Source organism: Mycteria americana, chromosome 4 (genome assembly GCF_035582795.1).
Source record: "Mycteria americana isolate JAX WOST 10 ecotype Jacksonville Zoo and Gardens chromosome 4, USCA_MyAme_1.0, whole genome shotgun sequence".
In the NCBI taxonomy this organism is placed as follows: domain Eukaryota; kingdom Metazoa; phylum Chordata; class Aves; order Ciconiiformes; family Ciconiidae; genus Mycteria; species Mycteria americana.
In genome coordinates, this window is record NC_134368.1 from 3329269 (window position 1) to 3346898 (window position 17630).

Here is a 17630-nt window from a genome sequence, read left to right on the forward strand (position 1 = left end):
AGTTTGAAGTTGAAAATACAAGTTTTACTTCATTGCTGTTTCATGTGAATGAGCTGAGCGATGTACTTCCAGTCACATTTCTAATGTATAAGAATTGCTAGTTTCCTAGATTACTTCTGAAAGAGAAACCAAAAAACATTGCTGTGTCAGGCTTTAAGTGCATCCCGTTTACAGGAGGGTTGCCTGTAGTGGCTTTTAAGCTTCTTTTTTTCAGTGATGGAAGCAACTTTTGCTAGCTTTTATAAAAATGAAACCCAAAAAAGCTCAAGAGCTTTAGAAATCAAGAAAGCAGTGCTGTACCTGGCTCTGTGCAGCTCTTGATGAATCTGGCAAAACTTAGAGCCTCTCCTTCCTTTCTTCCTTCCTACTTGCCTTTAACTACACCGTAGGAATTTAAGTGAATGTCCTAGTTATCGGAAGAGAAAACGTATTATTAAAGAATGCCCATTTTCAAAATGGCCAAATAAGATATAGTACTGACATTTGATGCATACTGTATAAGCTTGCTGGGTGTCATGACTGTACCATTTATGGAACGGGCTGTATTTATGCCTGCAATAGCAGATAGTGAGCAAGCCTTTAGCACCCTGCCAAAACCCAAGTTCTTATTCTAATGGCATTTTAAGTCTTGAGAAGTTGGCAGTTGTTTGGGGCTTGGCTTCGAACTGACACTTTGATCTGGCTTCCTGGGATTGAAGAAAGAACACATCATGGAGGAACTTGGGCTGCATCTTAAATTCAGGCTTGTCTTAAAAGAACTTGTTCTTAAAATAAATTTGTTGGGTGTACCCTGAAGCTCACAAGAGCTGTATACAAAAAGTTCATAATCATGTAATTTACCTTGATATTAAGTTCAGAGCACTGAACATTAAAAAAAAAAAAAAAAAATAGACGAAACACCACCGCCTTCTGATCTTGCTCCAGAAAGCGAGTGACTCTTGAAGTACCCAGCAGTGCTAGGCCTGTTGGTTTCAGACTTGCTACTAAACTGTGCCTTTTCAGGTAAAGATCAGAGAGCATTGCTAGGTTTTTTTGGTCTGTTATAAAAAGTGATTTTTGTGTGATTTGTCTTGTCAGTCTAGTTTTTATGCTTTTCCGAGCCATAAGTATGATATTTGATCTTCAATCTTGCTCTTCAGTCTGCTGAAGTCTTTGGATGACTTCAGTCTGCTACTAGCGTGAAACAGCAAGCTAGTGTTGTGTGGTGGTGTCTCCTCTTTTTTCCTCCTCCTTTGCCTATATATGTCCTCAGACAGCAGTTGGTTCTCATTGCTTGTTCTGTGACCTGAGGCGTATTTTGTCAGTTGGCTTTCCCGGTTTAGTGTTGTTAAGCTGGTAACTTCCCCCCCCCCCCCCACCCCGTGGCAAGCTTTTTGTGGCAGATCAGTTAATATTCACAAAATATCTTCTATTGTTCAAAAATTGTCCAGAATCTAGTAGATGATGTTGAAAGACTTCACTGAAAGCTGAAAGTAACGTATATATTTATGCCTTCATATAACCTTATTAAAAACCTTGCTCTGAAGTTTGATTTTAAATATCAGTTTCCATTGGCTTGAACGCATCCCTGCCATGATGGAGTTTTCAAAATATAGAGACCAAAGAGGTTCTTTAGCTTCTGGAAGTTGTAGATAATGTTTTAGTGGATTACATGACGCTTGCTATGGAATTAAAACAGTACAATACATATTATCTTTAGTGCAAAACTAACAATCAAATTAGGTGTGCCTAATAAAATTTTATTTTAAATGACTTCTTTCAGTATGAAGATGAAGAAGCTGCAGAGGAATTCAAAATTTCCAGCTTTGTAGACATGGTTCGAGATTGCAGTCGCATTGGTATTCCATACAGCTGCCGAGGTAGGTTAGCTTGTTTTACGCTTATAGTCTAAGTGTTTCGCAGCATGCAAGTCATGCAGTTCAGGGAGTGTAGATCTCCTTGCCTTTGGTGAGAAATAAGGATTAATATGTCAATAGTTTCCTTTTAGCCTCTTTTTGCTTAAGAGTTGGGTTTCTTTCTGAAAAATGTAAGCCGTTAGACTTCATCTGAAGAGTGAATGCTCACAGCGTGAGGCAAAGAAATAATTTGCATTCAGAGAAGTGTGTTCTGCTGCTACAGAAGTTCTCTGTTCAGATGGGAGCTCCAGATAAATACTTCTTTATGTAAGAATAAACACTTCGTTATGCAAGTTTCCTTTTATAGCACTGAAAAAACTGGACTGCATGACTTCCTGCTATGATCTGTAGCCAGCCTTGCAGCCTGAACAGTGTAATCTTGCGTTGTTCAGTACAGTGTACTTTGCAGTATCCCCAACAGTGAATAAAGCAAAGCAATGCAGTGCATGTACTTCACTGTGCAGGATGAGTGCGTGGGGTTTTTGGTCCATAGTACAGTAGGTGAGACACAAAAAAAAGAAAATTGCTTTCTATTTTTGAACCATGTAAGTTCAAACCAAGCTAATTCAGTTTTGGTGTTTTGTTTGGTTGGTTGTTTTTTTTTTTTTTTTTCCCATTCCTAATTCTTCATTGCTTCTCTTGAGGAAAGGATGATGTGCTCTGACTGCCTGAAAAATCATTAATGGGTCAGGGCATGGGGGAGGATGGCGGTTCTTTGTTAGGAAGTATCTAAAGAAGGTGTGTAGCTTAAGGATGGTAATCACACTTCACTTCAGATGGCTTACAGCTTCACGGATGAGTACCAGGCTGAATAGTTTTCATCTCCCCTGATGTAAAATTCTGATTAACATGGGGATGACCTTGACAGTATTTGACTTAAGGTCAAATAATTAAAGAAATTGGAGTAAGCAAAGCTCCCTCTTCAGTAATTTGAATTTTAATGGGCGCAGTTTTGCTAATGGTCTTGGAATGAAATTTGCAAGGAGACATAATATCTTTTACTAGAGTGATAGCTGGAAAAAAGGGATAAAATGTGAAGTGTAAAGAAAGGAGTTTGTAAAAGCTACTGTCTTCACAAAAACCATTTTGCAATTACGGATTTTAAGTTGTACAAAGACAGGATAATTGAGATCTGTTATTAGAATCTCAGGACAACTCTGAGATCTCACAGAAAGTTAAACTGCCAGTATTTGTGAGAGAATGTTTCTGTGAAACATTTCTTTTGCAGGTCATCTACAGATATTTGATATGTTCATTGTTGAAAAGTGGCCAATAGTGCAGGCTTTTGCGCTGGAAGGAATTGGGGGCGATGGCTTCTTTACAATGAAATATGAAGTAAGTATTTACATTTTTCATTTCGTTCCATTTCTATTCTGAAGCAGAAATTGAGTCATGGAATAATTTCAGTTGGAAAGTACCTTTTGAGATCATCTAGTCCTGACTCACCCCTCAAAGGAAGCTAGCTGAAGGAAGCTGGCTGAAGTTTTTCAGGATCTTGTGAAGCTGACTTTTGAATGTGTGAGGATGGAGACGCCACAGTCTTGCTGAGACACTGTTATGAACTCCACAGCAGTCTGTCCTGGATAAACCATGATTGTTTGGTGTGTTCCCCCAGCCCCCGTGTTGTGATTTAGAACGCTTTTCCTTCTCTTCTAGAGCTTCCTCTACCAATAACAGAAAACACTTTTTTTCTTTTTAGCTGCTAGATGGGTGTAGATCTTCAAGAGCAGTGCAAGAGAAGCTGGTTAGTGACAAATGCCTTGAAATGAACTGAGAAAATCAGAAGTGACTGTATTTCTTGGGTCATTAGTTTTGACACAAGAGATGCATCTACTTTTCTCATCAACATATATTTTTGGGTCATCATAGCCTGATGAACACAGCAACAGTCAAGATTTTGGATGATGCTCCTAGTTTTAATAATGATTTGCTGTTCCACTCTGAGTAACTTGTGTCATTTGATTTGTCTATTTATTAAATATACTCTAACAGCATCTTCAGAGGACAGCTTTGTATTTACGTACTTGTTCGAAGCTGCTTTTATTTAATTTTCTTGGACCTCTGCCACAGAAATGCAGATGTCCTATTTTTCTTGTCACTCCTCCATTTTTACAGCCAGAATGTTCTTTGTCTGACTTCTGACATCTGGAAAAAACCCAAGGAATTAATAGTACCATTGTAAAGTCTCATCACACGTAGTACTGTACACGCTTGCTCAAAAATCTGTTATGTGAGTTCAAGTGTGCCTTTCTTTCTGTCTGAGCACTGTATTCTTTCCACTGATACCTTTCTTCATGCCTTTTTTTTTTTCTTCATTCCATCACCAGTACTGTAATCATCTTGTGGTGTGAACCTGTCAAAATCAAATATAAAGTGCAAATAGATGAGCATCCTTGTGGAGGTCTGCCTCAGTATCGGTAGCCCTTCCTGATGTCTGATATTAGTCAATGAAAATTTGACTGTGAATTCAGGAGTTGTTTGGGTCTTTAATTACCGTTGTCAATTCACTTCATGAATCCGTAGAGGCTTTGAGAAAATGCGTAGACACAGTGTGGCAATGACTTTGTAAAGACGGAGCCTCTCCTGTTTCGTTGTAGGAGTTGATACTGTCATTATGGCACTCTTGCAGACTTAAAAAGGAGCAAGGCAAATTCTCGGTATCTGTTTTTAAGAGTAAGCCTGTTAGCTCTGGCGGTTCAGCCAGTTCCAGCTTGAGTTCTTGCTTTCTTCCTCCTTAAAGTCATAAGGGGATTTCAAGTGGAAGTGGCATTCTTAAATTTTACGTAACTGTTTATGCGTGGTTATCTGTTAGGCAGCTGCTGTATGTCACAGATGGGGAGGAAAACCCAATATATGGGAGGAAGTACATTTGGGATCACTGTAGAAGATCTATAAATGAATACTTCTGCCGTTATTAAAAGAGGATGTTCTTGGTGCATTTTTAGCTCCTCAAACTGACTTTCCCTCTGCTGTGCATTCTATGCTGTTAGATTTGAAGATAATCTAATGATGATAACTTATTAATTTTTTCAGTGTTTTAAGGGCAGTTGCTCTCTTACTCTTACTACAGAAGTCAGAGTTGCTCAAGATGCTGTAGTGCAGAGAATTTACTGTACCGACAGGTGAATGGAAATGATGTCTGGGATTTCATTATTGCTGTGTCTAGTAACACGAGTAACTGGAATAACTGTAAAGCAGTGGTTTAAGAAAATTCCAGTCAGTGTTGCATTTTTAATTAAGTGGGTGGTGAGGAGCCCTGTAAATGCAGAAATTATTCAGATACAAGTGTCCCTTAAGAATGTATTTTTGAATAGTGTTCTCATATGCATCATCTTACTACTTGGAAGAAGGTATTGCTAATTGCTAAGTTAAACTAGCTTTGTCTAAATTTACATTACGCTTACAGCAAGAGTTGGTTGGTGAGTAGGACGAGTAACCTTGGAATCTTCTTCTTGTCTCTCTTGTCTCAGAAAACTCATATTTCCATTTTGCTTGCACCAGCTGATACTGTTCTTTGCTATTCACTCAATTTGGAAAACGTTGTGAAATGATTTGTTTGAAAGATGCAAGGAAAACTCTGCACATACTTTAAACCCTCACTTGAGGAGATGAGTCTCTGAAGCATCCAGAACACTTGCAGCTGGTCAGTTCTTTTGTAACCAGTAGTGTAAAAATATTTCTGAATTCAGTTAAGGAGGACTGTTAGACTGGGCAGTGTGCTGCGAGTCTGTTTCAGTGCATCTTAAACCTGAATCTGTGGCATTCTTCATGGCGTTTTTCACAGAAGTGTGTTTAAAATATTTTTCAGTTAATGGATGTCAGTGTTGATTTGTGGAAGACGTACAGCAAAATGGATCCTGTTTCCTTGGAGGACTTGCTCTTTGAGGTAATGTGGGTGGAATATTCTGAATCAGCTTCTAGTCTGTTAGCGTAGCTGCAGAGCAAAATCGTTATTTTGTTTGTTTTGTCTTTAATAGTGCTTATGTACTTAACCTACTGGCTCTGCATACTGTTGTTCGCAGGGTCTCTTTACTTTTTTCAAATTTGCCACGAAGTCTGCAAAACTTTAAAATAGCTTGTCTCGGAATTCCTTGAATTTCTTAATTTGCCTGAAATTCTCCTGAAAGTTTTTCTAAATGGTGTGACTATTCTTCAGGTCATAGGACGATGTACAAAGTACAGAAAGTTGGTGTGTTTGTGTGTGTTAATCCTCCTTTTGCAGCAAGGGGGAAAAAAAATCCACTTTAACGTACAGCCATTCTTCCAGGAAAAAACACTTTCACGACTGCTTTGTAACTACTTCAAGTGGGTAACAGTGACACACAGTGGCTGCCCTCATGCTTTGTGAACTACAAACATACAGTGTAAAGTGATTCCTCATTTTAATGCGATGGTCTGATCTCGGTGCTCGAGAAGAAAGCAATGTATTAGTATATATTTTGTTGTTAATTTTTTCATCAGTTTCTAGCTTGGCAGAAAAGTAGGCTTTTAATATGTAGCGAGTTCAGTGGTTAGGTATCCTTTATTAAAAAAATATTGGTAGTTCACACCAATTTGGTTGTTTAATCAACTGCTGTGGTGAAAATTAAAATGTCATACAGTTTACAAGGCTGTCAGTCTAAATAGTCACTCTATGATACTTCACTTCCCCCTTCCTGTGGAAGTGACATAAATGTTTGGGACTGTTTTCTTGTATGTGGTAAGTCTACCCTGAAACAGACTTATTCATCCAATTTTGAAGTTTTGAGCCTGAAAGTTGTTGTTAAATTGACTTCAAATTTTCTGGAGAAAAAAAAAAAATGAATGGGGCTTTTGTATTTTGGAAGGCTGGTAAGATTTCATCAACATTCACTCTCTAAATTTCATTCATTACTGCATTAATGAAGGGACTGAAGTCAAATACTGTATATTACTCATACCACTGCTAAAATCGTAGTTCTAGTTTTGCTATAGTCAAGCAAAATATGTCTGAAGAACTACACTTTCTAAAAGCAGGATGTCTCTCTTACCTTCCAAGTTAGTATGTGACAAGTAACTGAAAGTAATCTTGAGAGCATTTTAAAATTGCCTAGATCTGTAAGGTTCCTGCTTTATCAGCATGACACAGTCTTTTTATTGATTCTCTGATATTTTTTTTTTTAAATGAATTTGAATGCAACACTTACCTGTGGTCATCTTCCTTTTTTTATTCTGCGTTAGTGAGGTGTTACTGATATTTCCTTTTCCACTTACCAATTTTTTTTACGAATGCAGATGAAAGGACTGTCTGCCACTTACATATCCTGAGCTTCCCAAATTCCCCATCTGTTCCTCATCTTCTGACCATAAGCTTACTTAATGTCAGATGCAAATTATTGCAGAACCATATGCAGATTTAAAAATTGAAAATTAAATCTGTCCAAGTGTTCATTTTGGAAGTTTTATGGGACTCATGAGGTCTGAGTTATGAGTGATCTCAGAACAGTGTACTTCTTAGGTTAAAAGCAGATAGTGCAGGGCTCCGGTCCTTTTCCCTCTCCTGCCTCTTCTCTCTCCAAAAAAACCCCCCAAACCCCCAAACAAGCAAAAAACCCCCCACCCAAAAAAGACCCCCTAAACCCCAGCAGAAAGTCCTTATCTTTTAAAAGATGTTTATTTTCTTGTACTTATGGCTTCATTGGGCAGGCTGCAATAGTATATTGCATAGTGAAATGTAATCTATGTTGTTCTAAAGTAATTGGGGTTCATTCAGTACAATCTGTGACTTTCGTTTCTCTGGTATAACGCTTGCCTTACTAAGTAATGTTGAATATTTTTCTTCTAGGATTTAATGATTTTTGAACACCAGTGGACCAACTTTTTTGCTAACTTTGATACTGAAATTCCCTTCATTCTGGAACTATCAGAATCTCAGGCGGGAGAGGTATGCCTGCTTCAGTAATCCTTGGAAATGCTAGGGTCATCCATGCAGAAGTAATAAGTATTCAGCATTGTTTTTTGGTTTTGGGGTTGTTTTCTTTTTCTTTTTCTTTTTTTTTTCTCCTTACCCCATCTCACCTTTCCTATTTGAGGAGTAGAAACCTATTGTTTTTTAAGTTCACCACCCACCTTACCTATCCATGGTATGATGGCTTAGGACTGCCTGGTGTAATTCAATTGAGTGTTTGTTCACTGAGAATTGAGCTTAGTTGATTTATGTCTGCACAACAGATCCCTGTTTGTAGGTAGATTGATTTTCATTTTGGTGGAAGCTCTGGTATGTGCATTTCCTAACAAGTTGAGGTTGCACATACCAAATCTCAAACATAACTGATGGTAACTTACAGCACAGGTGAAAATAGCACAGCACTTTCTGGTAGTGGCTGTTGCTTTTTAAGCATACATGAGACTTGATGGTGTTTGGGTTTGTTTATGGAGGTTGGAAGTAGTTTTTGAGGGTTCAGGAGTTTTCTCTGAGAAGGATAATTCAGGTTTGTTCTTAATGATAGTGAAGTTATATCACGCTTTCTGTTCATTTACTTGTTAATCAGGTGGTTTTTTTTAATTAATTCTTCACAGCCTTTCAGAAGTTATTTCAGTCATGGAATGATCTCAAGCCATATAACAGATAACAGGTATTACTCATTATTCCCTGTGAAATTGTGGTGTCACTAGTACCTCGAAACATTATTTTCATATCTCTGATACCGTAATGCTTATAATTCCTTTTGGGACCATCTCAGTATATAACATCTTATCTTTGCATATTTAAAAAAAAAAAAGGTGCAAAGGCACTTCTGGGAAGGATAAGCTGAATTTTCATGGGGTTTAATGCTGTAGTTATTACATATACAATGTCAATATGTTCGAAACCATCCACCTTGAGCATTCTAATATGATCAATTTCTTCATGGTCAGATATCTAAACAAACCTGTGAACTTATTACACAGGACAGCTATGTTTGAAAATGTTGGTTCTATTTATATGATACTCAAAACCAATTAAAATAGGAAGGTTGAAGACGTCGGTGCACTTTTGTGAGCCACAACATGCACAAGACCAATGCTTAAAGCAAGGCAGTTAAACCCCCAAATCTTAGCCAATATAAGCTGGGCAATACAGGTCAGCTGTGTTTTATTTCAGCACAGAATTTTAACTGAGAGAGGAAGGTTGCTTTGTCATATGTTGTAAAACCAAGCGTTCTGCTGTTTTGAGCTAAATAAAGGTTGCTTAGATACTTGAATGTCTCTACAGATTCTTCTTTATTTGGAATTAAACAGTGGAGTTCAATGTCCTTTATTGTTTTCAGCATCCTATGTTGTTTGCATTTAAATAACAAAAAGAAAAACCTTGACCTCTCCAGTTGATTCTTGGGCCCAAAGCCAGAAATAAAACCAAAATAGTTTTGTTTAATTCCAGTATAGTCATTTCAGGGTTTTTCAAGGTGGTAAATCTTAAACTAGTCAGCTTTTCAAGGCAATTTACTTCAAAAAAAGAGGAGGAAAAAGCCCCTTCTAATAGCATTTGGGAAACAGCCTTGAGATACGTTCTTGTATATGAAAGAAATTATAGTCTTGTTCATTCAAGTAGTTTTTTTTCTTTGGAACTTGGTCTTTTCAATGGGAAGCTTTCTGCAGCTGTAGTAAATTTTTTGTCCTACTCTTTTAGTGAGAAATTCAATAGTTGGTCCATCAGACTTGAAAGCTTTGATTTTCATTTACTGTTTGTCAAGTATTTTGGTGGTGATACCTTCTTTTCTTCTCAGCCCTAGCCGGCAGCCCTTTGTTCTGTTTGGTAGCCACTCAACTAAGGAAAACTTGAACTCTGGTAACTTTAATTTTCCATCAGAAGGACATCTTGTTCGAAACACTGGCCTTGGTGGAAGCACTGCTAAGCATATGGTAAGGCTTTTAAGTAGTTATCTGATATTTTGAAGCAGTGTATATTTTCTTTTTCTTCATATACTTTTTTTGTGCCCTTAAAATGCTTACCTCCCATGAGTTAAGTACCCAGTTCTTCTAAACATATAAAAACATATGTTACCGTAACAGTCAGTTTAAGGAACAAATTTCATTTTTCTTTCTCTTTCCCAGTCAAACTATACTGGATGTTTAATCAGGGACTGCTGAATGAGTTAAAATATTTTTTTTCCCCTGTAAAAAGACAACTTTTTGAACACTTGTGTTGCTGTAAATGTTTGGGGTGGGGGAGAGGGAAATGCTGTTTGTAAGGACGTTTGTTCTAGCCATAAAGTGAAAATCTTTCTGATGGTAGCATATAATGTATTTAACTCTGACACACAGATTTTAATCAGAATTGTTTAGCCATTTCTTAAAAAGAAATGGCAAGACACTTTTTTTGATAATGACTCTGTGAATAGACGCAGGATACTTATGTGTATCCAAATTTCAGTGTATGCTTCAGCAACTGAACAGTTCATGAAACTGAAAATCTTTCTGGTGTTCAAAGAATGTTAAGATCAAGTTGTAAGATTAACTTGTTTCCATTTTCAAGTAAAAGCTTAGTTTTAAAACATATGATGAGGTCGATGGCTTGTTGCACTGCCGCGCAGGGGACGTAACTGGGGAAGCGACCCCAGGGAATTCAGATCCTCTGGCTGGCTGGGCTGGGTGCATCAAGAAGGTAACTCGCAGCGAAGGAAGAGAGGTAGCGTGAAGATTGCATTGTGTAGTTCTCCCTGCTAGCCGATTTCCGTGGGCTCTGGGAGTGTCCGTCAGTTGTGCGAGTCCAGAGTCTGTGCTGCTGAGGAGATGGATGTGGTTGAGTACAGGTCATCGTGGAGTGAACGTATGATTGAGGGAATGAGTTTATGATCTTGTCATGACAACATTTCATGCGTAGTTGCCTTAGGGATGGATGGACGTGGGTATTCTGGACACATTGCATGTGTCAAAAGCCTGAGAAAGGATTGTTTTAGCATCCTGGTGAAACCTCATCCTCTACTTGCTGTTCTGTCTAACCCTATTTCTGTAAAAACACTTCCAATTTTGTTTTTTCTCCCCTTGTTAACATTCCCATTAAGACCATTTGGTATCTTTCAAAATGCAAGTACAGTTTTATTCTGATGTACTTGCTCCATCTGTTGTTCTCAGATTCTGACGTTGTTCTTAAAAAGGTGGTTTATTTACAGGTACAGGTGATACTGTTTTAATAGGGTGTCATGAAAATAGTAAATAAGATCAAGTGCAAGCATAGTTATGGGAACCTGACACACTTTCCTCTTCATGAAAAGAGCAGTTGACATAGGAAATTGAAAACACATGCTTTAACGCGTATGGAATTCAGAGCTCATCTCCTTTCCAAAGTCTTTCAACCATTCAGGTCAAGTCAAAAGTGAAATGTACCTTTGAAAACGTAAGTTGCTTTTTTAAAATCCAGTTAAGTCTGTGTTGTACACTTCTTGTAGTATGTCAGTGGTTAGAAGACTAAAGGGGAACTTAACTTATTGTTAATTATTGCACCAATTTTTTTTACTAAGGTCTTTTTGTATCTCATTAATACTGACGACTAGGTAGTGCAGTGTGTATCTCCAAAGGGACCTCTGGCTTGTTCAAGGACCTATTTTTTTGGAACTACTCACATTCCTTTCCTGGGTAAGCATATTAAAAATACCAAGCAGTAATTTAAGGCAGTTACTCTCTTTGATATCAAAGTTATTCTCTTTAATAGTTGGACTTGATGATCTTAAAGTTCTTTTCCAACCTAAACGATTCTATGTTTGTGTAAAATTTGTAGTGATTAAAAGATGGCTTTGATTCCTTTATGAGCATTAGGCCATGGAGTGGTAGATACTGTGTAGTTCTGTAGCCAGTGCATGAAATCATAGCAGAACATTGTTCCATTGCACATCCTACCCTCATGTGCAAAAATCTGTCAGATATTTGCAAAGAATGATTCAAAGGTCAAGAAGTGTATTTGTGTTTGCGTCGGAATGCAGTGGGAAGGTAGAGAGCACCTGTGTGTGCAGGCCTTTTACGAGTCCTAGATAAACATTTAAGTCCATGTTCCATACAGGTTGATAGAAAAACAGTCCCCAAAAATACAGTATTCAAAGTGGTAGTTGTCAAATAAGCCTTTTTTTAAATTTTATTTTACAAAATAATTGAGGATTTTTAAAAGGATAGAGAAAATTCTTTGACTTTTATCCTTTATCCTCTGGTTTGGGTCCAATATAGTGTGTTACAATAGCTGTCTTCCCTAATAGAAACAAGCCATGTGAAATTTTTAAACCCAATTTTCTTACCCATTTTAAACGGCTGCATGAGTCCATGGGTAAAGTCCATCTCCTTAAGGTTACTATAGATCTTGAAACCATATCCAGCTCACAAAATATCTGCAGAGAAGATGGTTGGAAGCTTGCAAAAAGCTAGCATATCGTTGCTCTAGTTGTGCTTTTTCCTGGGCATCCAGGAATGGCCGCTTTGGGAGACAAGATACAGCGTGAGAGGGATCTTTGCTCTGACCCGATGCAGCTGTTTTTAGGGGATGCAGGTCTTAGTCTTGGCCGTAGTATGTACTGGCTGTACTGATACAAGTTAACCTGTGCTTTGCTCTTTTTTAAATCTGCAAACAAACTGCAGTTATATAAAATACTAGATAAATATCATATAAGATATGCAGCAGAAATGTTATGCCCAAGAAGTTCTGTGTAAACGCTTCTGAAAGTGCTTAAAACAAACATTTTTGTTTTTAATACAGGAAATGACAACGAGATGCACAAGCAAGCTGAACAAGTGTAAGCTGCCAACTTTTTATTATTCCTTAACTCTTCACTCTTTCTACCTTGTGGCAGTAGGTAAAAACCGCTTTTAGTCGGCAGTGGCTGTTGGCATTTGCAGAGCTATGTTTTTATTTAGAATAACGTGAATGTGAGGGTTTCAAAGGCAAATTGCTCATTGAGGGTTTCAGTGAGCAAACTAGGAATTGTTAGTGTGACATGCCTTCTGCTGTACAGCAAAATAGGAAAGGAAATATTGGTACATTTTGCTTAAATTTTATTAAAACTTTTTTTATCTTCACACTTACTTGAATTGCTTTAAAACGTACTTCATATACACTGAGGGGGAAAGTATCTATAACTGAATGGGAGCATGTTCCACAGATAGAAGTGAAAGTAATTTTTAGACTAGTTTCATTAAACTAAACAATGTGTAAGATTTAAAATGGTTAGTGAAAATGCCAACAGGGAACACTCAAACTTGCAAAGAAATTTCACTATGTTAAAGGATAGATAAAAGTTAACTTCTGAATTTGTTAGTAAGCTACAAAGCTTCCACACATCTTGACCTTCACAAAATAAGACTTATCCATGTTGATGTCCACTTCTCTGCATGTTGTAGATACCTGTCAAGTTTTAAGAACGTGGTAGATAATCTGCTTTGGAACTGCTCTCAATCTTGACAAACCAGACCTTTCCTTAGAGATTTTGTCCTCCTTGCTAGTTAGGATAATTTTAGGAGCCTGTTCTTGCTTCTGCAGTGGAGCAGTTTGCAAGCCAGCATGACATGTTAGCGAGATATTAAAGATGTGTCAGAGGGAGCTGGTAGTGGTGACCTTTCGTGCTAAGTACTGTTGACTTTTTGGTAACTGTGATATGCTTCTCAAAGACATAAAAGTGAAGTTACTTGACTGAGCAGCAGATTTTTCTTTTTTTGTTTTATAGCAAAGTTAACTTCAACAGGTAATTTTGCTTACGTATATGTTCTGCTCAAACATATATAATATTTCTTTTAGAAGTAGGACAAGGCTTCGTACTAAATACAGTTCTAACTGAAATGGCTAGAGAAGTTCTAAGCAAAGCAGGGGTCAGTTGATAGAGGCAGTATTTTTTATGAGAATATCTTTTTCTTGGAAGTGTCCCTGTGTTGGATCAAATGATCTAGTTTCAACAACAGCAGCAAAATTAGCTTTTCTGGCAAACCTGACCTCATGATTTTGGAATTAGTTTGCAGTTGAGTCCTGTAACTGGTTCTTATATTTGTCAATGTTTTCTAATGAAATAAAAAGTGGGAAATTTGGCTGTATTTAGGAAGCAGAACTGCAACCTAAAATGCAGATTGGCTGGAGTGCATAAACTGACTGCGTAACTTCTAAGTATCCATGGGCTAAACTTTGTATATATATTTTTTTTAAGAAAATACTATTTTCTGTTTTGCACTGTTAGTGTTAAAATTTCAAAATGGGAAGAAGAGCAAGGTAACTATAGCATGTTAATGTAAAGCACAGCCTGCTGGTGAGGTGTTTTCTTGCAAATGTGTATGTGAATTTGAGTGAAAATAGGAATGGTTACAGAGTTAGGAAGAATTATACGCATTTCCTGTAACGAGTATGTACTGAAAACAGAAGTTAAATGCATGTGTTAGTACATGAATTTACTACTTTTTGAGGTTTCTTCTATGTAAGAAGGTTCAATTTTAAAATCTCTTACTGCTATTGGGGACGAAGTTCAAAGACAAGCATTGGTGCATTTTGAGGTTCCTCCATGTTGGGCCATGTTTGGGAGCTTCAGATGCTTTTTTCCATCATTCAGGAATGCTTTGCATATGGCTTAAATGCTGTATCCTTTTCTTTCCTCCCCTCTCTTCCCTCCCATAGCATCTAGCAGTTGCAGAGGAGTAATGAGAGGAGTTAAAGTTTGGAGAAGTAGGACCGTTTTGTCGATCTACTTATTGCTTTGTTCCAATTTAGCTGGAAGACAGAGGCTGATGTTTCTTAGTTTTTTTTAGTTGGGCACAGATGTGTTTTTTCAATAGTTCTGGAGCTATAAATATGTGAGTAGCTTCAAGTCGCTTCTGGCTTCACCTAACCTTTGTTTATTTCTGTACAATTTTTTCAAAGAAAGAATTTCTTCTTCCTTTTAAGAAGAAAATCGACTAAGCTGTCATATATACATGCTCAAAAGGTTGTGGTGACTGGTTTGTTTTAGTATTCTTTTTGCTTGACGTGCTCCAGAACAAGTCAGTCTCTGAAGTCAGTTCGCTCTGTTTTCCAGTTTTGCTTTTGCAGAGCATGGGGCTACCATTCTATTCTTGTTGGAATATTTAGGATGTGATCCTCAACACAACTGCAATGAAAGTCAACAATAAAACTTTTTTTTTCCTTGACTGATGAGAGCAGGGGTACGTTTGTGCCAAGAGGTTTTTTTTCCCAAGATATTCTGTAATTTGAGCAATTTACTTGCTCTAATTTATTTTTTTAAACTGAAAGGTTAAGTATAAAGCTATTTCTACGCTTATTTGAACAAGGACCCCTGCCACATAAGGGAGTTGTGTTATGAGAGGAAGAAAAACATGGATCTTTAAACAGAGGAGGAAGAAAACTCTATCTGTCTAGTAAATGTTGTGTTTGTATTTCTCTTCAGTACGCTGTTGTCGCAAATATATACTGCTGTTGTAGAGGCTGTGCTTGCTGGCATTGAGTGCTATGCTAAAACTTCCACTGAATCCAAGGTAAATGAAGCACCGATTCTGTACCCTGTAATTGTTGATTTGGATTGCTTGCAATATAAGATTACATGCAAACCAAAATAAATTTAAAAAAAAAAAATGTTTGAGTCAACTGCATAACATTAATGAGGTTAATACCGTGGCCTCTAACCAGTCTCTCTGAATTCTGTTTAAAAAAGAGAAATTTCAGAGTATATCTAATCTTATCCATCTACAATTGTTTTTCCATCTTTCATGAATTTTCCTAACTTTGTAGTAAGGAAAATTGGATATGTGAAAGAACAAATTTTAGCCTGGTGCATCAGTGTGTTATTGTCTAGTGTATGGTCTCTTGTTTATCTTATGGATGCTCCTGTAGTTGCTGGGATTTGGAAGTATGGGAAAAGATATTTTATTCTCAATTTCCTTTTTTCAGGCAAAGGAGGTAGCAGAGCAGATGCTCATGTCTGTGTTAGATACCCATCATTTAACACAACTTAAAACTGCATTACGGTATGTATTTTTAAATATTTATTGATTGATGTATTGGCTTCTTTTGGGAAAAAATATGTCAAATGTTAATTTTAATCTGAACTTGCATGACGGCCAAATTCCAAGAGTTAATAATGCATTCAGACTTTTAAAATCATTATAATTTGATTTTTCTTTTCCTGCTTTTTTAATCACTTCAGCAGTTATTTTGCTTTAGATGTATTATTGCTTATTTTTTACATGTAGAAGAAGTATAAACCACATTTTTCACAAGTGCAATTTCTGTTCTACAGCTCCAAAATTGCTTTTCAAATTCAGGCTGTGAATAATCATGGCAGGTTTGTATCACTGTCTTACACTTCTTGTTATTAATTAGTGTTTTTAATACAGTAATAAGTTTATTCTTCTTGTCTTGGAACTTCTGAGAAAACACTGCATTTGATTATTTCATACAAGATGTACTAAATGCTTTTGTGTATGAGACAGTTTAATGGTTTCATATCTGTAATTCTGTGGAATCTTAAAAACACTTTAAAAAACCTAAAATAACTGGGCAGACCAATTTTATTAACTGTTAATGAGTAGAAGCAGCATGAGCCCGCTAAGACTTTCCTTTTAAAATTGTGCTTTTAACTTAGTTGATAGCACAAGCTTGGGCTTTTTTAATCCCCATGCTGTCTAATTGACTGAAATAGCCTACACAAATAAGAGTTTATTTTAAAATTAAATAGCTTTTTTGGCTCCTATGAAGTCACCCAAAACGATCTAACCTTTAAATATTTAATTATCATTATTGTTCTAGAATTACTCCATTAGATAATGAGGATAGCCTGAGTTTGATTAAAACGGTAAGTAAGCTGTTCAGTATTCTCATTATACATTTTATTAGAAAATAGAGCTTGAGTGGCTTTTCTTTATGGGGCATGCTGAGATATTTATCGATGTGAATACAAATGTAAGGGGAGAGGTGAGGTAGATTTCAGATGCTGAAATCAAGGTAAGATTTTTAACATGAAGTCAGACAGTGGAATTTGGAATAAAGCATTAACGTAGAGTTATGATCTCAGACTTTCCACCACAATACAGAAGCAGTGTTTTAGGAGGTTTAAAAGATACGGATTTTGCAGCTTCAATTGAAATGTTTCAAGTTCTGCTTCCTCTTCCTTTCTGTCCAACTGTTTGATTGCTGTAGGCGTCTATGATGGTATTTGACATTCCAGACTTGCTCACAGGAAGAGGATGCTTGGGATCTGTTGTCTTTTCAGAGTCCTTTCTAACATCACAGATACAAGTAAAAGAAAAAGGTAACTATTTTAAATTCTAACACCAATGTTGTCATTCTGTTAGGTTTGGTGTGATGGAAGAGCAAAAAGGCTTCTGATGGATGTTATTACTATTACCATTATGGTTTTAAGCCTTTAAGTTAATTAAAAGACCTGAATGTTTTAGCTTGCTAGTAACGAGTATGTTAAGTGTCAAGTTTCTCTAATCTCACTGAAAGGACTTCGGGTTTTATGGCTGCTTTGTGATACAGCAGGGCTGAGGTGTAAAAAATTCAAGTGTAATAGTACCCTTCCTAAATTTTCTTCAATCTTAGTGAATGTTCTCTGTTGTATGAGGAAATTCGAACAGTGCTCTCCCATTGCTTTTGTAACAGTCATTTGATATCATATGTTTTAATTTCAGTTGCTCTTTGTTTGGAAGAGGTGAAACAAAACTGAAAAAGGATATGATTTTTAGGAAGGCTTATTTTTGGAACAGTCTTACATTTAAAATACAGGATACTGAGTAATTTCCATAACTTTAGACAAGTGCATATTTTCCAGATTGTTTACATCT

The 17630-nt window shown here is 36.9% G+C and overlaps 1 protein-coding gene across 4 annotated transcripts in view; it reads left to right on the forward strand.

Moving 5' to 3' along the window:
• The window catches only part of DNAAF9 (dynein axonemal assembly factor 9), a 79866-nt gene that overhangs the window by 21979 nt on the left and 40257 nt on the right, over positions 1-17630 (forward strand). For all 4 annotated transcript variants that reach the window (XM_075499470.1, XM_075499469.1, XM_075499472.1 and 1 more), the window contains 13 exons: positions 1763-1859; positions 3124-3230; positions 5704-5781; positions 7699-7797; positions 8433-8488; positions 9620-9755; positions 11387-11468; positions 12574-12610; positions 15236-15323; positions 15736-15812; positions 16085-16129; positions 16594-16639; positions 16984-17095. In XM_075499470.1, coding sequence (XP_075355585.1) covers positions 1763-1859; positions 3124-3230; positions 5704-5781; positions 7699-7797; positions 8433-8488; positions 9620-9755; positions 11387-11468; positions 12574-12610; positions 15236-15323; positions 15736-15812; positions 16085-16129; positions 16594-16639; positions 16984-17095 — 1060 coding nt within the window. The remainder of the gene's footprint in view (positions 1-1762; positions 1860-3123; positions 3231-5703; positions 5782-7698; positions 7798-8432; positions 8489-9619; positions 9756-11386; positions 11469-12573; positions 12611-15235; positions 15324-15735; positions 15813-16084; positions 16130-16593; positions 16640-16983; positions 17096-17630) is intronic.